Consider the following 18027-nt stretch of genomic DNA (forward strand, 5'->3'; position numbering starts at 1 on the left):
AGTCCTTCCAATGAACACCCAAGACTGATCTCCTTTAGAATGGACTGGATCTCCTTGCAGTCCAAGGGACTCTCAAGAGTCTTCACTAATACCACAGTTCAAAAGCATCAATTCTTTGGTGCTCAGCTTTATTCACAGTCCAACTCTCACATCCATACATGACCACGGGAAAACCATAGCCTTGACTAGACGGACCTTTGTTGGCAAAGTAATGTTTCTGCTTTTTAATATGCTATCTAGGTTGGTCATAACTTTCCTTCCAAGGAGTAAGCGTCTTTTAATTTCATGGCTGCAATCACCATCTGCAGTGATTTTGGAGCCCCCCAAAAATAAAGTCTGACACTGTTTCCACTGTTTCCCTATCTATTTCCAATGCAGTGATGGGACCAGATGCCATGATCTTAGTTTTCTGAATGTTGAGCTTTAATCCAACTTTTTCACTCTCCTCTTTCACTTTCATCAAGAGGCTTTTTAGTTTCTCTTCACTTTCTGCCATAAGGGTGGCATCATCTGCATATCTGAGGTTATTGATATTTCTCCCGGCAATCTTGATTCCAGCTTGTGCTTCTTCCAGCCCAGCGTTCCTCATGATGTACTCTGCATAGAAGTTAAATAAGCAGGGTGAAAACATACAGCCTTGATGTAGTCCTTTTCCTATGTGGAACCAGTCTGTTGTTGTTCCATGTCCAGTTCTAACTGTTGCTTTCTGACCTGCATACAGGTTTCTCAAGAGGCAGGGCAGGTGGTCTGGTATTCCCATCTCTTTCAGAATTTTCCACAGTTCATTGTGATCCACACAGTCAAAGGCTTTGGCATAGTCAATAAAACAGAAATAGATGTTTTTCTGGACTCTCTTGCTTTTTCCATGATCCAGCAGATGTTGGCAATTTGATCTCTGGTGCCTCTGCCTTTTCTAAAACCAGCTTGAACATCTGGAAGTTCACGGTTCACGTATTGCTGAAGCCTGGCTTGGAGAATTTTGAGCATGACTTTACTAGCGTGTGAGATGAGTGCAATTGTGCGGTAGTTTAAGCATTCTTTGGCATTGCCTTTCTTCGGGATTGGAATGAAAACTGACCTTTTCCAGTCCTATGGCCACTGCTGAGTTTTCCAAATTTGCTGGCATATTGAGTGCAGCACTTTCACAGCATCATCTTTCAGGATTTGAAATAGCTCAACTGGAATTCCATCACCTCCACTAGCTTTTCTTGTAGTGATGCTTTCTAAGGCCCATTTGACTTCACATTCCAGGATGTCTTGCTCTAGGTGAGTGATCACACCATCATGATTATCTTGGTCATGAAGATCCTTTTTGTACAGTTCTTCTGTGTATTCTTACCACCTCTTCTTAATATCTTCTGCTTCTGTTAGGTCCATACCATTTCTGTCCTTTATCGAGACCATCTTTGCATGAAATGTTCCCTTGGTATCTCTAATTTTCTTGAAGAGATCTCTAGTCTTTCCTATTCTGTTGTTTTCCTCTATTTCTTTGCATTGATCACTGAGGAAGGCTTTCTTATCTCTCCTTGCTGTTCTTTGGAACTCTGCATTCAGATGCTTATATCTTTACTTTTCTCCTTTGTTTTTCACTTCTCTTCTTTTCACAGGTATTTGTAAGGCCTCCCCAGACAGCCATTTTGCTTTTTTGCATTTCTTTTCCATGGGGATGGTCTTGATCCCTGTCTCCTGTACAATGTCACGAACCTCCATCCATAGTTCATCAGGCACTCTATCTATCAGATCTAGTCCCTTAAATCTATTTCTCACTTCTACTGTATAATCGTAAGGGATTTGATTTAGCTCATATCTGAATGGTCTAGTGGTCTAGTCTGACAGAATGTGGTCCACTGGAGAAGGGAATGGCAAACCACTTCAGTATTCTTGCCTTGAGAACCCCATGAACAGTATGAAAAGGCAAAATGATGGGATACTGTAAGAGGAACTCCCCAGGTCGGTAGGTGCCCAATATGCTACTGGAGATCAGTGGAGAAATAACTCCAGAAAGAATAAAGGGATGGAGCCAAAGCAAAAACAATACCCAGCTGTGGATGTGACTGGTGATAGAAGCAAGGTCCGATGCTGTAAACAGCAATATTGCATAGGAACCTGGAATGTTAGGTCCAGGAATCAAGGCAAATTGGAAGTGGTCAATTAGGAGATGGCAAGAGTGAACGTCGACATTCTAGAAATCAGTGAACTAAAATGGACTGGAATGGGTGAATTTAATTCAGATGACCATTATATCTACTACTGTGGGCAGGAATCCCTTAGAAGAAATGGAGTAGCCATCATGGTCAACAAGAGTCCAAAATGCAGTATTTGGATGCAATCTCAAAAACGACAGAATGATCTCTGTTCATTTCCAAGGCAAACCATTCAATATTACAGAAATCCAATCCTATGCTCCAACCAGTAACGCTGAAGAAGCTGAAGTTGAACGGTTCTTTGAAGACCTACAAGACGTTTTAGAACTAACACCCAAAAAAGATGTCCTTTTCATTATAGGGGACTGGAATGCAAAAATAGGAAGTCAAGAAACACCTGGGTAACAGGCAAATTTGGCCTTGGAATATGGAATGAAGCAGGGCAAAGGCTAATAGAGTTTTGCCAAGAGAACACAGTAGTCATAGCAAACACCCTCTTCCAACAACGCAAGAGAAGACTCTACACATGGACATCACCAGATGGTCAACGCCGAAATCAGATTGATCATATTCTTTGCAGCCAAAGATGGAGAAGCTCTATACAGTTAGCAAAAACAAGACTGAGAATTTACTGTGGCTCAGATCATGAACTCCTTATTGCCAAATTCATTATCAACTAGAGAGGCTGAAAGTCCCAGATCCTTACCTAGCCTTCTTTGACACTCCCTGGCAGTGAGGAAGGTGGAGCAGAAGTTTGGACTTCCCATTCAGCCTTGTTGACAGGAGTAGCACCACAGAGTTTTCTCTGGGGCTTGGGTGGAGTAAAGTGGTATTGTCTCAAAGATGTCTGTCTTGCTAGGGTGCCTTTTCTCTGGTCCTTTGTCTGGGGAAAATGGGTTTTCCTTAGGGCTTTTGTTGTCTGTGCTCACTGGTTGTCCTTTTTAGGCTGATGGCTTCTCCAGGATCCAATGAGGAAACAAAGAAAACCCAGGGATGTTACCACTCTGTCACTCTTCAATCCTGAGGTCCTTAGCCAATGTGCCTTCTTCTTTCTACCTTTCGATATCTTGTTACATTTGCTTTACAAATAATGTCCTCCTGTACGTAGCAGGAGGAACAGAGAGAAATGTATTTACTCTATTTTGTCTAGAATCAGCAATTCCACTGTGGTTACATTTAAAGAGATTCTTAAAGGCTACCCACTCCAGTATTCTGGCCTGGAGAATTCCAATGACTGTATAGTCCATGGGGTCACAAAGAGTCAGACACGACTGAGTGACTTTCACTTTCACATCTTTTAGAAATAATACTGAAATATTTAGGGATAAAAAATCAGGAACAGAGTACATCAAGGCTGTATTTTATCACCCTGCTTATTTAACTTCTATGTAGAGTACATCATGAGAAATGCTGGAGTGGATGAAACACAAGCTGGAATCAAGATTGCTGGGAAAAATATCAATAACCTCAGATATGTAGATGATACCACCCTTATGGCAGAAAGTGAAGAAGAACTAAAGAGCCTCTTGATGAAAGTGAAAGAGGAGAATGAAAAAGTTGGCTTAAAGCTCAACATTCAGAAAACCATGATCATGACATCTGGTCCCATCACTTCACGGCAAATAGATGGACAAACAATGGAAACAGCGAGAGACTTTATTTTTTTGGGCTCAAAAATCACTGCAGATGGTGACTGCAGCCATGAAATTAAAAGACGCTTGCTCCTTGGAAGAAAATTTCTGACCAATCTAGACAGCATATTAAAAATTAGAGACATTACTTTGCCAAGAAAGGTCCATCTAGTCAAAGCTATGATTTTTCCAGTCGTTATGTATGGATGTGAGAGTTGGACTATAAAGAGAGCTGAGCACCAAAGAAATGATGCTTTTGAACTGTGGTGTTAGAGAAGACTCTTGAGAGTCTCTTGGACAGCAACGAGATGCAACCAGTACATCCTAAAGGAAATCAGTCCTGAATATTCTTTGGAAGGACTGATGCTGACGCTGAAACTCCAATACTTTGGCTACCTGATGTGAAGAACTGACTCACTGGGAAGGCCCTGATGCTGGGAAAGATTGAAGGTAGGAGGAGAAGGGGACGACAGAGGATGAGATGGTTGGATGGCATCACCGACTCAATGGACATGAGTTTGAGTAAGCTCTGGGACAGGAAATCCTGACGTGCTGCAGTCCATGGTGTCACAAAGAGTCAGACACGATGAGTGACTGAACTGAACTGACTTAGGGATAAAGTGATAAAATATTTGGTATCCTCTTCAAAATAATCAAGGAGGAAGAGAGAATGAGAATATAGATGGGACAACATTAATTATGTGTTTATAGTTGTTCAGGTTGGGAGATAGATCTAAAAGTATTCATCACACTATTCTCTCTACTTTTGTATAAGTTTCACCATTTCTATCATCAAAGTTACTTTCCCTCCTCTGTTGAGGATGGGTTGGAAGAGAACTAGATCGAAGTAGAAAGAGTTGTTAGGAAACTGTAGCAACAGTCCTAGGGAAAGACAAAGGCCTGAATGAAGACAGCAATAGTAGAGATACAGAAGATAAATATTTAGAGATAAAACTGGACAGACGTGATGATTAACTGGATATGGGGAGAAGACTTGATGATTAGGTAAATGTTAGTTCCAACAGTAGAGATGGAAAATTGACTCATAGAATGGAGTTATAGAAAATGGAGTCATAGAAGTCATTGAAGTGACTCCATTTTTAATGTTTGACTGTTGACTGCTTTCAAGTCGTACAACTCCCCTTTCCTTTCCAGCCTCCATCTGGGCAAGTTGATAAGGAAGTCTGAGTGTTATCTCTTTGGTGCCATTGAGAACAAACCCTCATCCAAGCATCACCTCCTAATCAAAATAAAATTCCAAATCAAGCCTCATTCTTGCTTTTTAAGGGCCAACTTGACAGCCTGTTCCTCTGTCCCCAGAAAGTTTCATTATGTAGGTAATAAACATTTCACACCCTTCTGGTATGTGTGTGGCATCATCAGTCTCAATATCCAAACCAAATTAGGGGAGGGTGGTGTTTAATCCTCCCTCTTCAGGGTGTCAACAACATGAATAAATGAGGAAGAACACATTATTTTGTTGGGGATTCTGGGACAGGAGAATGGAGTTCAATTTGGGCATACTGAGTTAGAGGTACCTAGATAAGATGTACTTCGCAGAGGGTACCTGACACATAGTAAACACTAATACTAGTTTCATCTTTCTGTAAGCCTCCATATTCTTACTTCTTTTGAGTTACAAATTTATTTACCTGTAGATTTTTTCTAAATGGAGGCTTATGTGATTAGTGACTTACTATGGACCAGGAATTGTATTAGAGACTGCAGATATTTTATTTTGTTTTAATTTTCACAACAATTCTATGAGGTAGGTATAATCTAAATTTCAAAAATGAGGACAACTGAGACTTTGAAGTTATACAGTGGGTAGGTTGCAAAACTACTCAAATCCACATCAGTGAGACTCCAAAGCTGTGCTATATTTACCATACTATAATTCCTTTCTACACAAATATGAAAGTGGATTGATAATTTCCACAACTTACTTCATAGTATATAGAATGTAGAGGATGTCAGCTTGCTCTTGTAAGCTGGAGGTCTCTTTTAACTGTAAAACCAGTGCTTTGAAGTCCACTTCCCCAGACTGGTCTCTAGGAAGATGTATTTCTACACGAACAGAGGGAACCTTTAGTTTGAGAAAAGACAAACAAACAAACAAAAAAATCCACAAGTGCTCACCTTAAATAATGCCCTAGAGTGTTGATCTTTTCACCTCTAAAACTTTCCCATAAGAGTTCCCTAAATTTTGACAAAAAGTAAAGCAAAAACAATGACACCTTCAGAATATATACTACAGCAATCTAGTTTTCTTAAGCCTGACTAGAAATACTCATTTAAAAAGTGAACTAAAAAGGACATATATCTTCACCATGGTGGCGTTTCCTTACTGCTAGTTACTAGCAGAAACCATAATGGCTAGTTCTATCATTTTCTGTAAGAATGGTAGTTCTGCAAAAAAGGTGATAGAAATATCTCCTGTGTAAATTTACCTGGTCCTCTTGTTGGGGATGAGGTGAATCAAGTAAGTTGAATGAAGGCCGGGAAGCCTGAAATATCTTTGTAGGAAGATACATATGGACATCTGCAAGAGGTTGACATTATGGAAAAGCTTAGATAATTAAGAGATTAATAAAAATGCACAGTTGACCTCAACAATGAAGTTACATATGGGTTAGTTCCTTACAGAACAAGAATGGGAAATTTACCCTTTCTTGGTAATTGCAAAGAAAAGATACATGAAGGTCAGATAAATCAATGGATATTTGATCAATTAATAAACATATTTTGAATAGAATATCTAGAATTATAGCATCAGATGGATATACAAGATGTTAAATCCTATGAATGTAATCAATACCACAATGGAGCTATTACTGATGCTTTAAAAAGATTTTTACTTACAGTTCATTGTTGAAATACTTACCATAACCTCTAAGGAGAGATTTTCTTGCCATTTTTGCCATTTTACAGATACAGAAAGAGAGATACAGAGCCCAAATAACTGTTTAAGCAAGTAAGTAGCAGAGCTGGGAATTAAGCTCAAGTTTCCTAATTCACAATCTATAGAAGTATAACTTATAAAACTGAAGTCTTTGCATAAGCCCTTTGTCAAGGAAGCATAGTCAAATGCTATATATGCTAAGTTTTTCCCTTTTCTAATTGTTAAATGATTCTCCAGTGATCATGTTTAATATTTTTGGTTAGTAATGGTCAATAAAATTTTAGACAGTAAAAGCATGCATCTCATTCTTGTCATCTGTGAAATGTTAACATTTAGATCCTCTAGGTGTGGCCAATGAGCCCTTCGGTCCCTTCACATGCAGCTACCATACAGGTACTGAACACTCTACTTCTGGCAATGTGTACTAGAAAAGACATCCTCCACTGCAGATACTACTGAGGAAGGGTAGTGATCTTGGAGAGAATAATGGCAAAATTGTCAAAGAATGATACTGTTGCTGACAAACAGCTCTATACTGCTGAAACAACTGACTGTATAAGTTACAGCTGGCCTAAGGAGCCAGATGTAGCTTACTTAAGGCAGAATATTTACCTTTCATTGCAAGACTATCTTGTAATAGTCTTCAATGCTTTCTCTTTAAATAAAATTACTTCCAAATTAGTAAATTTTCCAAAGGATGAAAAAATCGTTTTCACATTTTAATACTTTGATGTTAAAGCTGAATATGGTCCATACCTCTTATTCTGTCTCTTCCTTCTTTGTAACTGGATAAACCAGACTACCTAGCACTATACTATAGCAAAAAGTGAAAAAGTGAGTGTTGGTTAGTCATATCTGACTCAGTCATGTCTGATTCTTTGCAACCCCATGGACTGTAGCCTGTTAAGCTCTGCTGTCCATGGAATTCTCCAGGCAAGAACACTGGAGTGTGTAGCCATTCCCTTCTCCAGGGGATCTTCCTGGCCCAGGGACTGAACTGGGCTTACTTCCATTGCAGGAGGATTTTTTACCATCTGAGCCACCAGGGAAGCCCTATCTATAGCAAAAGTATACCCAATTATTAATTTCACAAATATTTGAGCATCTAATATATTCCAGGTGCTGTTTGAAATGCTGAGGATAATGCAGTGAACAAAATTAAGTTCCTGCTTACACTGTAATAAACACCCCATCCCCATCCTGGGCTCCACGTCATCCTGTTCCTGACTCCAGTGAGTCATGGCATTACTCACTTTGTACATGCAGCTCCTTGGCCTTGGTCACCAAGGACATTAAATCGCAGGTTGTTTGCACAGCAGTTCGGAACCGATTTAGCCCTCCCTTCTGTGAGGTAGGGGCTAGTTTAGGATGGGGAGTAGTGTGTGCCAAAAGGTGATCTAAATAACGAACAACTTCATCACCAGAGCGAGCTGCAAGGTTAGTGGGGAGAGAAAAATAAATAAATATTTTAGTAACTTCACAATCTACCCCACCAAATAGAATGACTGGCTCCTGTGCCCAGACTACAGCACCAGAAACATGTTGTTTTAGCTCATGGGGTAAAAAAAAAAATGTTTGTGATCATTTTACAATCTTTACTATTCAGAAACCATGGCCATTTACCAGGCTCCACCTATTCCTCAACCTTGTTGGGATAATACTACTTTTAGGTCCTGTGAAAGTAGTATGAGCTTATTATAGGCAAGGTGAAGCATTTCATAATCTATGTATGTGTATATGATGGTAATGTTGGTGGCAGTGGAGGAGGAGGAGGAGGAGAAGGAGGAGTAGAACAGGGCACTTTGAATCTCACTGGTATGAGGAAACTTGTGGAGAAGGGCAAAAATCTTCCACTAAACATGGAACCTAGCTGAAAACAGATTCCACAAATGGCAGCTACTATGGCTAAAAAAAAAAAAAGAAAAAATCCACCAATCTCCATGTGGCACTGGTACCAAAAGAACTACTGACCACATGTTTGTCTTTTTAGTCACTGCATTCATTTATTAATCAAATATTTATTGTCCACAATGGACCAGGTGGTGTACTAGGTGCTGAGGTTTCAGTGGTGAAGAGGACAAATATGGTCCTTATTCTCTGGGATTCTCCCTCTCCCCTACACCTTCTGTAACATTATCTCTGATTATGGATAATAGAAACAAAAAAACCATATTATGTGGATGCTTAACATGTCGGATTTTACAGTAACATTTATAGTTGGAAAAACCCAGTGTTTGGATCAATACTGAAGTTTGCTATATCAGCCATGTATCATCTGGATTTTGGTCATCTTTGGGGATTTCTCCAGTTGTATTTCTGTTCTCTGACGTGACTAATGGGAACTAGCAAAGCTGCAAGAGTGGACCTCACACTCAGTGACATCTTAATGACAAATATTATAACCTTGATTACAATCTAGACACTTGAATGGAGGATTATGAAGAATATGGTAGGGATGGCAAGCAATAGACATGTCCACTGTGAGGCCACCAATGAGTAAACCCAGACAGAAGAAAGTGACTAAGATTGCATAATATCAAACTTAATAAAACATATCATTGAAGAGATATATTTTAAAAAGTAATCTGAGAGAATGAGTGTTACAGATGTAAATTACAACTACCTATGGAATAGCAAACAACATCAGTATATGATCAAAATAATGATTTTCAAAATATTTGGTTTTCAAAATATCTCAGCTTATGCCAAGATAGATATCATGACTTCAGATATTACTGATAACATGAAATAACCTTGTATTTAATGTACTCTTCAAACAAAGAAATTCATACTATTTTAGATCTTATGAAAACAGTGAATTAAATGGTACTTAGGTGAGTATATGCTGAACCCAAGTGAGAAAACAGTCCTTCTGACTGCTAGTGTGCTGGTTTATTGTATATAAGATTATGCTGGCTAGCTCACTGAGGAAAGCTAATTCATTTATTTTTTTCTTCTTTCCAACATACCACTATTAAGATAAAGAAACTGGCTACCTTAACATACAGGTTAACAGGCAAATACCCAGACAAAGAAGTAGGCAGATGATGTTTTACATAATTAAAACAATAATTCATTCCCATCAGCCCTTTCTCTCTTTGGGATTCAAATAATGTAATGCTTGCCATGCCTTATTGTTGTTGTTGCTAAGTCACTTCAGTTGTGTCCGACTCTGTGTGACCCCATAGACGGCAGCCCACCAGGCTCCCCCGTCCCTGGGATCCTCCAGGCAAGAACACTGGAGTGGGTTGCCATTTCCTTCTCCAATGCATGAAAGTGAAAAGTGAAAGCGAAGTCCCTCAGTCGTGTCTAACTTAGCGACCCCATGGACTGCAGGCTACGAGGCTCCTCCATCCATGGGACTTTCCAGGCAAGAGTACTGGAGTGGGTTGCCATTGCCTTCTCCTTCCATGCCTAGGTCAGCATTTTAATACTTAAAGAGTGTTTTTCAGGCATTTTAAATTTATTCTCTCATGATACTATCTCACTATATCATCTTTGTATGCCTAGAAGCCAATTAGATTTTATTCTACTTTATTTGTCTAGTTTGTAATATGAAAGCAATAGGCATACAAAATCAGTTTTTTCAAACTAGAGACCTTCCTAGAGTGTTCCTGTAATATTCTATATAACCCTAATGGAATTTCATATTTTTGTGCTTTTTAATGTCAAAAAGCAGTGTGTATATGTCTAGTTATCCTACTATATACTTGATTAAATATCTCTCACTCACCACTGCTTCCTTCTATTTTTAAAGCACCAGTCATTTTACGTACCTGGGAGAGAAATCTCTCCTAACCTTAATAAGGGATAGTCCAATTCTATACTCCACAATCACAACAGGGATATTAGACCAGAAACCAAAGGTAAGTAGAAGTATGAAACGTGAAGCCAAACAATAGTAGAAATCTAGGTGTATTAAACAGGAGTGAGACTGCTGGCAGTGAGAAATATTAAGGAGGATGCTCAATAATACTTTGTGTTCTTGTCCAGCAGAGCCAGTGACTTTATGAAGCCTCCTTACCATTACTGGATAAACCATAGCCATTAATCCAGTCACCAGATTCCAGCTCATTATCATAGTCATCATAATCTTCACTGTACAGTTTACCCTCAGGTCCAGGGTCCATGAAGCTCAAATGTGTGCAACAAGATGTTGTCAAAAACTCTGACAATTTACCTGTTTGAATCCTGAAAAGAGGGTAAACAAAACAGAAAATCAGAGGAAATTCTTTTTAAAACAACACAGTTTAGCAGGAAAAAATAGATAGCTGAAATGTTTTGTTGGGGGATTACTAATGTTTATACATTAGTACAAATTTTTTTTTATTTTATTGGAGGCAAATTACCTTACATTAATATATTGGTTGAATTTTGCCATATATTGACATGAATCCACCCCGGGTGTTCCCTTTCTTGAACCCCCCTTCCCACCTCCCTCTTCCCCATATCCTCCCTCCAGGTCATCCCTGTGCACCAGCCCCAAGCATCCTGTATCATGCGTCGAACCTGGACTGGTGATTCATTTCACATATGATAATATATATGCTACAATGCCGTTCTCCCCAATCATCCCACCTTCATCCTCTCCCACAGAGTCCCAAAGACTGTTCTATATACCTATGTCTCTTTTGCAGTCTCGTATACAGGGTTAAGGTTACCATCTTTCTAAATTCCATATATATGTGTTAGTATACCGTATTGGTGTTTTTCTTTCTGGCTTACTTCACTCTATAATAGGCTCCAATTTCATCCACCTCATTAAAACTGATTCAAATGCATTCTTTTTGATGGCTGAAAAATACTCCATTGTGTATACGTACCAAAGCTTTCTTATCCATTCATCTGCAGATGGACATCTAGGTTGCTTCCATGTCCTGGCTATTACAAACAGTGCTGCAATGAACATTCGAGTACATGTGTCTCTTTCAATTCTGGTTTCCTCGGTGTGTATGCCCAGGAGTGCGATTGCTGGATCATATGGCAGTTCTATTTCCAGTTTTTTAAGGAATCTCCACACTGTTCTCCATAGTGGCTGTACTAGTTTGCATTCCCACCAACAGTGAAAGAGGGTTCCCTTTTCTCCACACCCTCTCCAGCATTTATTGCATGTAGACTTTTGGATAGCAGCCATTCTGACTGGTGTGAAATGGTATCTCATTGTGGTTTTGATTTGCATTTCTCTGATTATGAGGGATGTTGAGCATTTTTTCATGTGTTTGTTAGCCATCTTTATGTCTTCTTTGGAGAAATGTCTGTTTAGTTCTTTGGCCCATTTTTTTATTGGGTCACTTATTTTTCTGGAATTGAGCTGCAGGAGCTGCTTGTATATTTTGGAGATTAATCCTTTATCAGTTGCTTCATTTGCTATTATTTTTTCCCATTCTGAAGGCTGTCTTTTCACCTTGCTTATAGTTTCCTTTGCTGTGCAGAAGATTTTGATTTTAATTAGGTCCCATTTGTTTAGTTTTGCTTTTATTTCCAATATTCTGGGAGGTGGGTCTTGGAGGATCCTGCTGTGATTTATGTCGGAGAGTGTTTTGCCTACGTTCTCCTCTAGGAGTTTTATAGTATCTGGTCTTACACTTAGCTCTCTAATCCATTTTGAGTTTATTTTGGTGTATGGTGTTAGGAAGTGTTCTAGTTTCATTCTTTTACAAGTGGCTGATCAGTTTTCCCAGCACCACTTGTTAAAGAGACTGTCTTTTCTCCATTTTATATTCTTGCCTCCTTTGTTGAAGATAAGGTGTCCATAGGTGCATGGATTAATCTCTGGGCTTTCCATTTTGTTCCATTGATCTATATTTCTGTCTTTATGCCAGTACCATACTGTCTTGATGACTGTGGCTTTGTAGTAGAGCCTGAAGTCCGGCAGGTTAATTCATCCAGTTCTATTTTTCTTCCTCAAGGTTGCTTTGGCTATTCGAGGTTTTTTGTATTTCCATACAAATTGTGAGATTATTTGTTCTAGTTCTGTGAAAAATATCGTTGGTAGCTTGATAGGGATTGCATTGAATGTATAAATTACTTTGGGTAGTATACTCATTTTTGTAATACTTATTCTTCCAATCCACGAACACGGTATATTTCTCCATCTATTAGTGTCCTCTTTGATTACTTTCACTAGTGTTTTATAGTTTTCTATGTACAAGTCTTTTGTTTCCTTAGGTAGATATATTCCTAAGTATTTAATTCTTTTCGTTGCAACAGTGAATGGAATAGTTTCCTTAATTTCTCTTTCTATTTTCTCATTATTAGTGTATAGGAATGCAAGGGATTTCTGTGTGCTGATTTTATATCCTGCAACTTTACTGTATTCATTGATTAGCTCTAGTAGTTTTCTGGTAGAGTCTTTAGGGTTTTCTGTGTAGAGGATCATGTCATCAGCGAATAGTGAAAGTTTTACTTCTTCTTTTCCAATTTGTATTCCTTTTATGTCTTTTCCTGCTCTCATTGCTGTAGCCAAAACTTCCAGAACTATATTGAATAGTAGTGGTGAGAGTGGGCACCCTTGTCTTGTTCCTGACTTTAGGGGAAATGCTTTCAGTTTTTCACCATTGAGGATAATGTTTGCTGTGGGTTTGTCATATATAGCTTTTATTATGTTGAGATATGTCCCTTCTATTCCCACTTTCTGGAGGGTTTTTATCATAAATGGATGTTGTATTTTGTCAAAGGCTTTCTCTGCATCTATTGAGATAATCATATGATTTTTATTTTTCAGTTTCCCTTCCTCAGCAATTTTCTGGAAGAGTTTGAGTAGAATAGGTGTTAGCCCTTCTCTAAATTTTTGGTAGAATTCAGCTGTGAAGCCGTGTGGACCTGGGCTTTTCTTTTCTGGAAGATTTCTGATTACAGCCTCTAGTTCCGTGCTTGTGATGGGTCTGTTCAGATTTTCTATTTCTTCCTGGTTCAGTTTTGGAAAGTTGTACTTTTCTAGGAATTTGCCCATTTCTTCCAAGTTATTCATTTTATTGCCATATAATTGCTGATAGTATTCTCTAATGATCCTTTGTATTTCTGTGTTGTCGGTTATGATCTCTCCATTTTCATTTCTAATTTTATTGATTTGGTTCTTCTCTCTTTGTTTCTTAATGAGTCTGGCTAGTGGTTTGTCAATTTTATTTACCCTCTCAAAGAAGCAGCTTTTGGCTTTGTTGATTTTTGCTATGGTCTCTTTTGTTTCTTTTGCATTTCTCTCTGCCCTAATTTTTACGATTTCTTTCCTTCTACTGACCCTTGTGTTCTTCATTTCTTCCTTTTCTAGTTGCTTTAGATATAGAGTTAGGTTATTTAGGTGACTTTTTTCTTGTTTCTTGAGGTGTGCCTGTATTGCTATGGACTTCCCCCTTAGCACTGCTTTTACAGTGTCCCAGAGGTTTTGGGTTGTTGTGTTTTCATTTTCATTCATTTCTATGCATATTTTGATTTCTCTTTTTATTTCTTCTATGATTTGTTCCTTATTCAGCAGCGTGTTGCTCAGCCTCCATAGGTGGGCATTTTTAATAGTTTTTCTTCTGTAATTGAGATCTAATCTTACTGCATTGTGGTCAGAAAAGATGCTTGGAATGATTTCAATTTTTTTGAATTTACCAAGGCTAGATTTATGGTCCAGGATGTGATCTATCCTGGACAAGGTTCCGTGTGCGCTTGAGAAAAAGGTGAAATTCATTGTTTTGGGGTGAAATGTCCTATAGATATCTATTAGGTCTAACTGGTCTATTGTATCATTTAAAGATTGTGTTTCCTTGTTAATTTTCTGTTTAGTTGATCTATCCATAGATGTAAGTGGGGTATTAAAGTCTCTCACTATTATTGTGTTATTGTTAATTTCCCCTTTCATACTTGTTAGTAATTGTCTTACATATTGCGGTGCTCCTGTGTTGCGTGCATAAATATTTATAATTGTTATATCTTCTTCTTGGATTGATCCTTTGCTCATTATGTAGTTTCCTTCTTTGTCTCTTTTCACAGCCTTTGTTTTAAAATCTATTTTATCTGATATGAGTATTGCTACTCCTGCTTTCTTTTGGTCTCTATTTGTGTGGAATATCTTTTTCCAGCCCTTCACTTTCAGTCTGTATGTGTCCCTCGATTTGAGGTGGGTCTCCTGTAGACAACATATATGGGGGTCTTGTTTTTGTATCCATTCAGCCAGCCTTTGTCTTTTGGTTGGGGCATTCAACCCATTTACGTTTAAGGTGATTATTGATAAGTATGATCCTGTTGCCATTTTCTTTATTGTTTTGGGTTTGAGTTTATACACCCTTTCTGTGTTTCCTGTCTAGAGAAGATCCTTTAGTATTTGTTGGAGAGCTGGTTTGGTGATGGTGAATTCTCTCAGCTTTTGCTTGTCTGTAAATCTTTTGATTTCTCCTTCATATTTGAATGAGATCCTTGCTGGGTATAGTAATCTGGGCTGTAGGTTACTTTCTTTCTTCACTTTAAGTATGTCTTGCCATTCCCTCCTGGCCTGAGGAGTTTCTGCTGAAAGATCAGCTGTTATCCTTATGGGAATCCCCTTGTGTGTTTTTTGTTGCTTTTCCCTTGCTGCTTTTAATATTTGTTCTTTGTGTTTGATCTTTGTTATTTTGATTAATATGTGCCTTGGAGTATTTCACCTTGGGTTTATCCTGTTAGGGACTCTCTGTGTTTCTTGGACTTGGGTGATTATTTCCTTCCCCATTTTAGGGAAATTTTCCACTATTATCTCCTCAAGTATTCTCTCGTGGTCTTTCTTTTTGTCTTCTTCTTCTGGGACTCCTATGATTCGAATGTTGGGGCGTTTAATATTGTCCCATATGTCTCTAATATTGTCCTCATTTGTTTTAATTCTTTTTTATTTTTCCGTCTCCGTTTCATTTATTTCTACAATTCTATCTTCTAGCTCACTTATCCTGTCTTCTGCCCCCGTTATTCTATTGTTTGTTCCCTCCAGAGTGTTTCTGATCTCATCTATTGCATTATTCATTGTATATTGACTCTTTTTTATTTCCTCTAATTCCTTATTAAACATTTCTTGCATCTTCTCAATCCTTTTCTCCAGTTTATTTATCTGTACCTCCATTTTCCTTTCAGATTTTGAATCATTTTCATAATTAAAATTTGAAATTCTTTATCAGGTAGGTTCCCTATATCTTCCTCTTTTGTGTTCGTGGGCATTTATCCTGTTCCTTTACTTGTTGGGTATTTCTCTGCCTCTTCATCTTGCTTATATTGCTGTGTTCGGGGTGGTTTTCCGTCTTCTGGCAGTTTGTGGAATTCTCTTTATTATGTAGTTACCTCGTTGTGTGTGGGGTTGGATGGGTGACTTGTCAAGGTTCCCTGGTTAGGGAAGCTTGTGTCGATGTTCTGGTGGGTGGAGCTGTATTTCTTCTCTCTGGAGTGCAATGAAGTGTCCAGTCATGAGTTTGAGATGTCAGTGGGTTTGGAGTGGCTTTGGGAAGCCTGGATATTGAAGCTCAGTGCTATTCTCCTGTGTTGCTGGATAGTTTGCGTAGTATGTCTTTCACTGAAACTTGTTGACCTTTAGGTGGTGCCTGGTTTCAGTGTATGTATGGAGGCATTTGATGAGTACCTATCAATTAATGTTCTCTGGAACAGGAGATCTCTGGTGTTCTCAGGATTTGGCCTTAAGCCTCTGCCTCTGTTTTTCAGTCTTATTCTTGCAGTAGGCTCAAGGCTTCTCCCTCTGTTACTTCCAAGGCAGTTCCTTCTGTTGAAAAAGCTCTTCTGTTTTCTGGTCTCCTCAGTGTCTAATTCCCGTCCTGACACCAGGATGCGGTGGTGGACACTTTTTTTTTTCCCAGCTCACCCGTTCAGTCTTGCTGTGGGGAGGGAGGAACGCAGCTAACAAATATCCCTGGCGTCTGTGGGGAGTGCTCGCAGTATCTCGGCTACACTGGGAATGCTCCCGCTTGAGGCGTGCGTGCTTTCCCTGTTTATGCTGCTTAGGCTCTAGGTTGCTCTGCTGGGAGCTGTCCGCGGCTGGCACTGGGGTGCATGCACTTCCCAGGTCTGAGCGGCTCAGGTTCAGGTCCTCAGGTACTCCACAAAGGCGCAGACTTGGCTGGGCCTGCGTTTTGTGCCTTCCCCAGTCTGAGCAGCTCAGGTGACCAGGCATTTGGCGAGCACGGTCGCTGCGACTTATCGCCTTCCTGGTCCCTGCCGCTCGGTTTTCTGGGAGTACAACCGGCACAGTTTCTCAGGAAGATATCGACTGGCCCGAATCCAAGAAGTCCTGGCCAGCAATGAAGCCTGCCTGCAGCTTGGCACGGGAAGCATCTCTGGGGCCGCGGCTGCCCCTTCTGGCGCTGGCTGCCCTCCCTGCCTGTGTCGGCGGGGGCTGGGGGATGGGCTGCCCGTTGCTGGCTCACTCCGCTCAGTGCCCTGTTCTGTGGGCGGGGCTGGCAGAGTCCTGGGTTGGGGCTTTTCGCAGGCTTTTCCTAGCCTTTTTGCCTTTTAGCTGCAGCTTCTGCTTTGCTATTTTAAGTTCGCACCCTCAGTTTGCCCTGGGGCATTCAAGCCCGGTTCTTCCTTCCTCTAAGCGCTGCCACCCCTTCTCCCTCTAAGCGCCGCCGCCCGTGCCTCCCTGCCCAGCCCCCGCCTGCTAGTGGGGGGCACGGGCGTCTGCACCTCTTCTCCGCTGAGAGTTTCCTCTGGGCACTTAGTCTGTGAGTTTTAATTATTTATGTCTTTTGTCTCCCAGTTATGAGGCCCTCTGAGGTTCCACTCACCAGTGTTTCCAGGTGTTTGGAAACTTCCCTTTTTTTTTTTAAGCCTCCCTTCCAGGGACGGTGCTCCATCCCTCCCTCTTTTGTCTCTCTTTTTATCTTTTATACTACTTCCTACTTCCTTTCGACGACTATGGGCTGCTTTTCTGAGTGCCTGATGTCCTCTGCCAGCATTCAGAAGTTGTTTTGTGGACTTTACTCTGCGTTCAAATGTTCTTTTGCTGATTTTGTGGGGGAGAAAGTGGTCGCCCCATCCTATTCCTCCGCCATCTTCCCATGCTCCCAACAGATGTCTTTAAAAAGGAGTGCTACGCAATGGTTCTACAGGGCAGAGTCTTGGTGCCCTGAGATTCATCCTCTTCTTTTGCATTAACACCTCCTTTTGAAGACAATGGGCTGCTTTTCTCGGTGCCTGATGTCCTCTGCCAGCATCCAGAAGTTGTTTTGTGGGCTTTACTCCGCGTTCAAATGTTCTTTTGATGAATTTGTGGGGAGAGAGTGATCTCGCCATCCTATTCCTCCGCCATCTTGTTCCTTCTATACATTAGTACAGATTTTTAAAAGTGAAAATTTACAGCCCTCTGAGATATTGTGTAGTATAGGTTAGGGTACCATGT

At 40.0% G+C, this 18027-nt stretch overlaps 1 protein-coding gene across 5 annotated transcripts in view; it reads right to left on the minus strand.

Moving 5' to 3' along the window:
• The window catches only part of PHKA1 (phosphorylase kinase regulatory subunit alpha 1), a 167226-nt gene that overhangs the window by 39714 nt on the left and 109485 nt on the right, over window positions 1-18027 (minus strand). For 3 of the 5 annotated variants that reach the window (XM_055393887.2, XM_055393886.2, XM_055393885.1), the window contains exons 18-21: window positions 10702-10868; window positions 7931-8107; window positions 6226-6317; window positions 5722-5861 (exon numbers count right to left, since the gene is read on the minus strand). In XM_055393887.2, coding sequence (XP_055249862.1) covers window positions 5722-5861; window positions 6226-6317; window positions 7931-8107; window positions 10702-10868 — 576 coding nt within the window. The remainder of the gene's footprint in view (window positions 1-5721; window positions 5862-6225; window positions 6318-7930; window positions 8108-10701; window positions 10869-18027) is intronic. The other 2 variants (XM_055393889.1, XM_055393888.2) reach the window with 1 other exon arrangement.

Source organism: Moschus berezovskii, chromosome X, assembly GCF_049115385.1.
Source record: "Moschus berezovskii isolate FMDL1 chromosome X, NW_MosBer_1.0, whole genome shotgun sequence".
NCBI lineage: Eukaryota > Metazoa > Chordata > Mammalia > Artiodactyla > Moschidae > Moschus > Moschus berezovskii.